The sequence below is a fragment of the Schistocerca serialis genome, chromosome 2, assembly GCF_023864345.2.
Source record: "Schistocerca serialis cubense isolate TAMUIC-IGC-003099 chromosome 2, iqSchSeri2.2, whole genome shotgun sequence".
Classification (NCBI taxonomy): Eukaryota; Metazoa; Arthropoda; class Insecta; order Orthoptera; family Acrididae; genus Schistocerca; species Schistocerca serialis.
This window is the reverse complement of record NC_064639.1, coordinates 386,357,051-386,367,549: the sequence shown is the minus strand read 5'-3', so window position 1 is coordinate 386,367,549 and position 10,499 is coordinate 386,357,051. Positions and strand designations below refer to the sequence as shown.

Here is a 10,499-nt window from a genome sequence, read left to right as displayed (position 1 = left end):
AAGAGCTAAAGTTGGTAGGAGGGATAAATATTGAGGCAGATCGCATTGTCAAGGACAGGGAGGTGCTTGAAGTTGCATTGAGATAGAATAAGGAGTGTGTGTAGGAGTAGGGATAGAGGGACATTTTTGTGAAGGAGTAACAGTATATGAGGGTTAGTGATCAGAGGACAGACAATGGGGTTATTGGAATATAGTTTGCAAATAGTACAGGAGATACGGTGCTGTACAGTGTGGGTCGGAGGGGTGGGTATTTGAAAGCGTGGCAGAGGATCCAAGTGGGGAAAGGTAAACGGATGTGGAAAGTGAGATGGAGTGCATGGCGTTCAAGAATTTGGACAGACTTATAGAACTTGGGTGAGGTGCAGATCCATGCAACATTCACACAGCAGAGAATGGGTTATATCAGGGTATGGAGAATAGTGTACGGGTGTAATCCTCAAGTTTGGCCTATTAGTAGTTTTAGTATATTTTGGGCTTTCTGTTGGATGGTTAGTAGATGAGGCCTCCACATCTGTTGCCAGCTGAGACTTAGTCCAAAATATTTTAGTGCATGCCAGTAGGTATTTATGTGTCTCCATGTCCACTCACAAACAATTTCACCAGTCGTCAGGTTCACCATGTAACTCTCGAAGTACATTGATATTTGAAATCAGCTGATGCCTTAACACCCACTATCTTGACTATTTAGATAGTTCTTGCTACCTCTGTCACTTTATTAACATTTTTAAGGGTGAGGAGCACAGGCCACAGCATAATTTCCTGCACTGTCAATATAGCGTCATGAACTTAAATACTCTTCATAAGAGAGTAGCTGCTTGCCATTGAATGTTCTTTCCTAGGCCAACAGAAGGTGCGCCTGCAATAGACAGTCTGTATTGAAATTGTGTCGTATAAGCACACGAGATTTGCGACTTTTTATTACATAGACAGACATTTGCGCAGATTATTGGGTGCTGAGCAGCCTTTACTTAAAACAAAGCAATTACATTAAGGCATATACAATCAAGACCAAAGAAGGCCAAAGAACGACAGCAAACCATTTCGTTAGCCTAGATTTGCTTAGTGTATATGTGCAGCAAATCAGAGCCAATGAGCGTTTGGCCTTGGTTGTGCTTCGGTTTACTGAAGGTATCTTTAAAGCGTGGTGGTCGGTTGGCGCTGGGACCTCTCCCCTATTGAGAACAACACGTCGAATGTCCTTTGGTTCAGTAACGATTAGTGTTGCCAACTTAGTGGATTTTCCACTAAAACTGGTGGTATCTATTCTTCTTTTAATGGCGAAATATTCCTTCTAGTGGCTGGTGGGTTTTATTGTGGTGTAGCAGAATTCAGTTTCAGTTACTGAAAATGCAATCTCTCAACCATTGAGCTATTTATATGTTTCGAAATATGTTACTTCTACTTCATTTGGTTTCAGGAACTTTTGCTGCAAAGACAACACTGATGCATTACAATGTGACATCAAACGATCCTTCACACTCAATACACTACATGCAGGGATTCCCTATAGAATGAACAGTATTTAGTAGCACCTAGTTACAGTTCATTTCACGAGCAAACGCGGCTTGTACAGTTGCAGGGAGTGCAGCAACCAGTTTCAAACAATGTGTGCTCACGTATTTCATTGTCGCTTTGAATACCCACTGAGCACTTGTTGCCTCACACTGGGTGTGTCACTTCAGATGTGCACAAAAGGTAACTCGACTGTCGTCGTTCGATGTGTGCACTATACAACCGTGACTCTCGGTGTATGGTATTATTTCACGACTATGCCGAAACCACAATATACACAGTAGTTTCGAGATTCTTGGCTTCAAGACCAATATTTCAAAGATTGGCTTCCAGTTATTGAAAGTACTATGTGTCAGACAGTGAAGTGCAAATTTTGTGGTGTAGTTTTAAGGAGTCACTATGGAAATTTGAAGTCTCATGGGATGTCAAAGAAACATCCACAAAATAAAAAGTAAGCAACCCTTTTTATTAAATTGGTTAGTTATTCATTGATCGGTTTTATATCATTGACCAGTCTTTGACTAAGTAAATTGTTGCAGGTTGTAACGATGCAGCCTAAAATTGCTTTTAAGTCAGAACCCATGGGCAACAAAAAAAAAGGAAGAAGCAAGACTTGCATTGAAACTCCCTGGCAGATTAAAACTCTGTGTCGGACCGAGACTGGAACTCGTGACCTTTGCCTTTCGCAGGCAAGTGCTCTACCATCTGAGCTACCCAAGCACGACTCACGCCCCGTCCTCACAGATTTACTTCTGCCAGTACCTCGTCTCCTACCTTCCAAACTTTACAGAAGCTCTCCTGCGAACCCTGCAGAACTAGCACTCCTGAGAGAAAGGATATTGCGGAGACATGGCTTAGCCACAGTCTGGGAAATGTTTCCAGAACGAGATTTTCACTCTCCAGCGGAGTGTGCGCTGATATGAAACTTCCTGGCAGATCAAAACTGTGTGCCGGACCGAGACTCGAACTCGGAACATATAGTCGACAGTTTTCTCCCAAATGGTCACAGTCATGAATAAGATATCGAAAACGTTCAGCTGCACGGAACTAAGTCCACATCAGGTATGAAAAACGTGTTAGCAACGCATTTCACTGGTGTTCTAAAAGAAGATTACAAAGATCAACCTAGCTTATTAACTGATGAATCTACTGATACTGCTGTACACAAATATTTGTGATTGACTATAGTTTATTACAGTAAATTACACCATAAAATAGTATCTACATACCTTGACTTTGCTGAACTGCATGAGTCTAATGCTGAAGTTATTGTCTCTGCTATAAAGAAGACACTTCAATGATTCGATTTGTCACCTGAAATTTTAATCAGCAGTGGTACAGATAATGCCTCTGTTATTGTTGGAGTAAATAACAGAGTATTTACGAAATTGAAAGAAGAGATACCACACCTGATTTGAGTATGTTGCTTGTACCATTCCTTGCAACTGGCTGTTTCAGTTGCTCCAAAAACAATTTTACTGAGAAATTTGGAATTTTTAACTATAGAGACAGACAATCTCTTTATAAGGAACTATACAAAACCATCAACGATGGACAGAAACCGTTGAAAATAGTTCAAGCACGCCAGGTAAGATGGTTGTCAATAGAATCCACTGTATCAAGAATATACACGCAATGTTCAGAGCTAAAAACACATTTTTCTGTAGCTTAAGTGCGCAAAAGGTGGCACATGACAGAGTTGTTGGGCACTATGTTTGTGAATGAGATTAATAGGCATATGTTTCATTTTTACATCCAATATTAATTGAAATACACAGAGTCAATAAAATGTTTGAGTCGAAAGATATAGATCACGCCAAACTCTTTGAGTTGACCAACCTCATAGACATGCTCATCAGCAAAGTTACGTAACCTGCAAATAAAGTTAGCATTTTTACTCAAAATATTCATGATTCCTTCCATCGAAGATGTTATCTGGAATTCCACTTTGAAAAGCAGCTGCTTGAAATGAGAGAAAAAGGATTACCACTGGAAGATGAGGAAATGTGTAATTGGTGCATAATATTTACAGTAAGTCTGATTGAAGAAATAAAAAACAGGTTACCAGAAAATTTAATGTTTATGAAAAACATTCCAGAATAAGTATTGAACAAGCACTTAACCACAAAAAAGAAAATCTAATTGATATAATAGCTCCGTTCAATCAAAGTGTACAATTTATAGCAAGAGTGGATGATCAATGGCGACAAATTCTTTTGCTAAACTAGAACGAGACCAAAGATACATAAAAATTTGGAATGAAGTATTGCATTTCAAAGATTCTCAAAGGGAATCCAGATTTGAGGAATTAGCGACTTCTACGATTACTCTCATAATACTGCCTCATTCCAATGCCGATGTTGAGTGACTGTGAGTAGTATGAATGTAATAAAAAACAAGCAGAGGAATAGAATGAAGTTAAATCTTTTAACTGCTGGTTTCAGGTTTGAAGGAATATGCTGCAACGAAAATGAAATTCCAATAAACGTTGTAAAACAAATCAGTACCAAAGAATCGTATCAGTCTGAAAATGACAATGATGATGATGCAGACAAAAATGATTCATCTGAAGAAGATGAATTCGTTAAATAATTAGCTTTTGTTATAGAACTTTTTGTACGTTCCTAACCTTGACTTACTGATTTATTTACTGTAAGTTCATTTAATGATTGTGGATATTTTATTATGGTATTTAATAATAAAGGAAACTAATTACTAATATACATATTGTTTTCTTTCATAATAATTTTAAAAAATTGTTAGTGGAAATTTTATCGATTATGAAAGTAGGGGTATTTTTGTTAGTAGTTTTCTGGTGGTTTTTCCACTTGAAACTGGTGGGGAGCTCACTTTAACTGTTGGCAACAATATAGCTATTTGTTGTGTCTCTAGAATGGGCCTGTATTTAAGAGTGAAACTCTGGAATTTACAGTTTAAATTACAGCAGTTGGCTGTGAAATTAAAGAGCGAAACCAGTCAATATAACATACTCAATGCGATTTGTGGCTCTACTCATAAAATTAATTTAAACAGTCACTGTTTCCACCTACATGCAATGCCAGCTCTCGCTTAGGGTGTGTATTTTATTGTGTTTAAAAAATACTGGAGTACAGAGTGAAATATGGAGACAGCACTAAAGCTGATAGAGTTTATTGTGAATGGAAATGTTTATGGGCTCCTATGAACTGTGATTATAAAAACAAACTGAAGAGATTAGACGCTTGGAGGAAAATAACTCAGCTATTAGAAAGTAGTGAATGCACAACGTGATAAAGAATACGGTGTCGTTATTGACATCTTTTCCCGTGAACGACAAAGAGAAACAAAACTGGAAGTGACTATTAATTTTCTGCTGCACTTCTAAAAAACGTGCTATCGTTGGAAATTTTAGTAGTAGTAGTAGTGTTAGTACTAGGGTCTACACAATTGAATAACAATTCGTAATCTGTAGGTTTCATGATGTAAAAATTATGAAATAGCCGATATTCCAATTCAGCTTTAAGGTAGACATAAATTTAGTCACATCACGCTGCTCATTAGTTTTAAGAGAGGTCGTTCACCAGCGTCTTTCCTCCTCCTTCTTTTTCTGATGATCATCTTTTTGCAGCAAAACAAACGCTGCTCATGCGACGACTGCTAAAGCCTCTTCTTCCCTCACAATATCGGCCGATAAAATTAGAATTAACACACTATTTTACAACAACAAAAACAGGAGCGACAATGGCTAGTTGCAAGAGTCAACTATGATTCCAAATGGTCCAGTACCTTGGCTTCACTCCTTTTGTCAGGTGTGGATGAGAGGCCGAACTTCAGTGCTTTGGCGACCAACTTACGGCTGAATACAGGCTCTGTCGTTCGTTGGCCTTCGTTGCCCTAGTGTGTACGCAGCTTTACACACTCCATTATCAGTTATCCACAAGTTAAGATTTCTGTGACACTGGAGTTTTGTGGAAATTACACCTCATTTCAAATAAATCGTAGAACGAGTGAATAAAGAGATATTGTTTTACTTCGTTTTTGAATACCTAGTTTGTTATTTGTCACTGTGTAACGGAATTACATACGCAAGCATGGTATCTCGAAAGAAGAAATCTGTTGTACATACAGATGGCATATATATTGCACATTGCGCAAGTTTTCAATGCATGTGCACCTCTTTTTTCGAGTGCTTTGAACGTGTTAATCATTGAAAATAATTACATCGTTGTTTGTTTATGTCTGTTGAGTGTGGTACACCTTGCAATTTTGTCGGGTTGTTGTAGCAGTAGTATCGTGCATGCCCTGATCCTTCCAGAATTATAATTTTGGTTTACTTGTTTCTGTTACACAGGGATATTTAAAATCACCTTCATCAGCACTGATGTTATATTACATGTCGTGTGTAAGTATTATATAATGTACACTTGTGTTGTGTGGTTTATTTCTCATTACAGATCAGTAAACGCCCAGTTAATGATTTTCATACGATACTTTTGTAGCGAGAGAAGTGAAACTGATCGTAACATGAGACCCCTAGAAAATGACGATGTTGAAGACCACGTAGAAAAAATGTTAAAGAAGACAGGATGCCTAGCGTTACATTACAAGGTTCAGGTATGCTGATTCTATTACCTTTTTATGATGCTTTTATTTCTACTGATATTAACACTAGTAGAACTTGCGGCCGAAGAGTAACAGAAACTCTTCTGACTATATTATTGAAGACTATTAAGAGAATTTGATTCGGCTGTGGGATTTCGAAATTAGCCCAAACAGTCAATTTTATACGTTAACTGTCTCTGCTAAACTGTCTCTCTTATTTATTTTTTTATAGCATTTAATAACTACAGTATTATAACAGCTTGTCTTGACAGTATTGCATTATATTTATTCGCAACCTGCTGCTTGCTGACGAAACTCTTGTTTTGTCCATATGATTTTCAGTAAGGCATATTACTGAAGTACATCCAATGTTACTCTCCAATAATTCACTTTTGAGTTGTGTGTTAACGTCATGCATATTTGTGTCCAGCTTCACTGGTAGCTCTTTTCACTGAAATAGCACAGCCTTTAATATTCTTTTTTATGAGAGCTTATGTGAACATCCCGTATCAGTATATAATACATAGCCAGGCACTCATTTGGCTGGTGGTTGTCATTTGAATTATAATCGTACTCTGTCACCATTTCACCTTCACTAGTCTTTGTTTGTATCTGACTGCATCTACACATACGTAACTGTCATATAAGATTTCTTTAACTGTAGAAAATAATCATGTTGCATAGTAAATAATAACAACAATAATAATGAAACTAATAATACTTTTCCTATGTTCTAGGAATGTATTGCTGAAACACAAGACTGGAGAAAGTGTCAAGATGTTGTGAATGAATTTCGTAATTGTATGGAAGTGTACAGGAAGAAACAGATTAGTGCTGAAGGAAATTGAGAAAGCTAAAAGTTAATGACATGGACGTCTACACGGCCTTCTTTGCAGGGGCAGGAATAGCCTTTACTTGTCAGCTTCTTTTGAGCAGGGGCATCCTTAAAAAAAGCAGTATTTGGAAGGTTGCAATAGAAGCCGCACAGACAGGACATAATGTGAAAATGGTGTTAATTGTCAGACCTGATTTACAAATGGGCAAAGGGAAAGTGGCTTCTCAGTGTGCCCATGCAGCTTTGTCTTGTTACAAAAGGTGCCAGGCGAGAGCTCCAGATATTTTAAATTTATGGGAGTGTGTAGGCCAGCCTAAAATAATTGTCAAAGGAGATAAGGATGGAGAAGAGTGTTTATTAGAACTCAAGAGAAAAGCAGAAGAGCTAAATCTTGTTTCATGTCTCATACGAGATGCAGGAAGAACTCAATTAGAACCTGGATGTGCAACTGTTCTAGGAATAGGCCCAGGACCTAGTCCGTTAGTAGATAAAGTGACGAAACACCTTAAATTGTTGTAATCATTTTATGTAGAGCATAAAGTCACAGTTTCATGTACAAATATATGTTAAACATGGATTCAAATTCTCCATTTCTGTACTTCTAAATTGTGACAAACAAAGCTGCTAAAAGTAGAGAAGACCAAATTGTCACCGAGCGAGGTGGCGTAGTGGTTAGACACTGGACTCGCATTCGGGAGGACGATTGTTCAATCCTGCATCCGGCCATCCTGATTTAGGTTTTCCGTGATTTCCGTAAATCGCTCTAGGTACATGCCGGGATGGTTCCTTTGAAAGGGCGCGGCCGACTTCCTTCCCCATCCTTCCCTAATCCGATGAGACCGATGACCTCGCTGTCTGGTCTCCTTCCCCAAGCAACCCAACCAAATTGTCTTTTCATGTTTTTGCTGACATTTGAATGGGGGAGATTGTCAGAGAAAAGTCTGTATTTACAACGATTAATATTAATATGCTTCAGTTGATAACTGAGCACATTTTATAGGTTTTTAAGAAGAAGTGTGATGCTAAATTAAACACTTAAAATAAACTATGGAAACTCCAGATTCGAATAACAACACTATAAGGAATAGGGTAGATTGCTACTCACTGAAAAAACGACCCACTAAGTTGCAGACAAGCGCAACAAAAAGACTATTACACGTGCATCTATCACCCAAACCTTTCCTCAGCAAAGTAAACATACGTACAAGCAAGAACACCTCGTGCACACTCAGCCACAATCACTGGCAACTCTGACTGGAATCTGGTCAGAGCTGCTGGTGGTGGCGGCCGAGTGTGCGTGAGGTGTTCTTGGTTGTGTGCTGCCAGTGATGGTGGCTAAGTCTGCATGAAGTGTTCATGGTTGTGTGAATGTGTGTGTTTATTTTCTAAGGAAGGCTTTGGCCAACAGCTGCATCTGTATCAGGTTTTTCGTTGTGGCTGTCTGCAACTTAGTGGGTCATCTTTTATGGTGAGTTGCAATCTATCTTATTCCTGATATCCTATAAAAAAGTGATTTTGCTCTGTGGGTTTCACATTAGGAGTCCAAAGGTTTGGTTTTTGGTTTTTTTCTTTTATACTTAAATGTGCATTTTTGCTATTTGTGAGCCTTTTAGAAGATCCCAGACAAATTCCATCTTGCTCCGATTCTCTGTTGTATTCCCTTATACCTGGCCTGGGGAAGACAAGGCCTTGTTACTGCCAGTAAGACCATTTGTGATTGGAGTCCTATTAAACAGGTTTTACTTTTTTTTTCTCAAGTTCCAAGGGACCACTTGTATTGTAACTACTCAGTTATGAAATAAGTCACAAACTGCAGAAGGTAATTGTGGTCTTCACCATTATTGTAGCGAACAGATCTTATATTCTGAAATTGTTTAGGAAAGTGATAGACTACTGTGAGACAGCAATGAGAACTCAATATTGCAGGTAACAGGGAGTTTATGAACATACTAAGTATGGAACTCCACTGCTACTGAAGACATACTGCACTTGCACATAACGGGTCGACAGAAGCATCCGATCCAACGCGTCGGCTTTGACCCGTGACGTAAGGGTGTTGTCGTGTGTGACGTCATGACGGCGCGGAGTTTGGTTTGAGTGTGGCTGTCTCCAGTTCCGTTTTATCTTATTTTATTTACTTTTCTGATCTGTTCATTCTATCTCGTGAGATTTTTTTTTTAATTTAAAAACACTTATTACTTATTTTAATTATGTTTCCTCCGAATTTCTGTTTTAGTTTATTATATTTATCTTTCTGATCTGTTCGTTCTATCCCGTGAGATTTTTTTTTTTTAAGACAAAAAACACTAATCAGCTACTGAAGCATCTTTATTTTCTATGGGTTGCAGGGGTTACGACCCCTGGGGAGGTGGGTGGGTATTCATGCATGGCTGTCTTCACTTACACGTTGTAGCTACGCAAGGCGTCTAAATTTGTTTATATTTAGTTTGCCCCCCACCCAAAACACCCCATTTCCCGCGCTTGTCCCGTTAGTGTCATTAGGCTTCTTGTGGAAAGTGTGTGTGTTTGTTTTTGTTTCCGCCATATTCGTGACGTCATGGGTCAAAGCAGATGGGTGGGATCGGATGCTTCCGTATTTCCCACATAACAGTGCTCCAAAACCCCTCCCTTCCCTGCCCAACTGTCAATCACTTCATTATTCTGATTCAATATACATACATTTTCTACAATAATGAATTATTTACAGGCTGCTTATTAAATAATGGATGTGAGGTTAATGGCAGTTCTTACATTTAAGTAACAGTTACAACAAAAGGCTGTCAACTAGACTGAGGAACTGTTGTATGGAATAAGGAGAGTGTTCCAAAAGGGAGCCTTGCAATTTCAGCTTAAAAATTTGGATTTTCCATAGTTTTAGTGGAACCTGGTGAATATGTAACACTTGTCAATGGACTAGTTAAGACTGTGTTATCAAAGCACAAATATTTTTTCTCCCTCATATTCACTGAGTAAATGCTGTAGTTGGTTTTCAATGAGTCCATTTAATTACCTCCTAATCTTGTTGAGTGATAAAAAATAGTCAGAGTTCTGATACACATTGATAACAATTTGCATGAACTTCAGAAACTGACACTGTAGATTTACCATGAGACACAAAAGAGGGAAGTAAAAGTGACAGTAGAAATTAATCTCTTAGTGAAGACAGCAGTGCTTGATTTCTGCACAAGATCCTAAACATGAGACTTTGAAGAAATCTTTTATCCATCTTTAGTTCTAATAAATTAAAACACTTGATATCACTGACCTTTCAACTAGCTGCTTTTGATAACTTGACACTTTTAGGAGAGTTCTGCTGCTGAAAGTATAAGCTTACTTGTTCCTAGAAAGATATGTTTACTTTAAGCCACCTGGTGATACCACCTACTTGTTAATAGTTTACTAAGTGTCACTTGTCACCTGCAGAAATAAGTTTGCTGTTAATTATGATGCGTTCAGTTGCAAATCAGTGAGGTAACTGAAGAAATGCAGTTGATTAAAAACAAAATCTCATAGCTCTTTGTGCTGTATCATGTTTCAATGAGAACTATGTTGGTTCATTGTTATTTTGCAC

At 38.2% G+C, this 10,499-nt stretch overlaps 1 protein-coding gene across 1 annotated transcript; it reads left to right on the top strand.

The window, feature by feature from the left end:
- The first annotated feature begins 6,961 nt into the window (after nt 1–6,961).
- LOC126456011 (peptidyl-tRNA hydrolase 2, mitochondrial-like) lies at nt 6,962–7,447 on the top strand. The gene has a single exon (XM_050091766.1). The coding sequence runs from the start codon at nt 6,962–6,964 to the stop codon at nt 7,445–7,447; it is 486 nt and encodes a 161-aa protein (XP_049947723.1).
- The last annotated feature ends 3,052 nt before the right edge of the window (nt 7,448–10,499 follow it).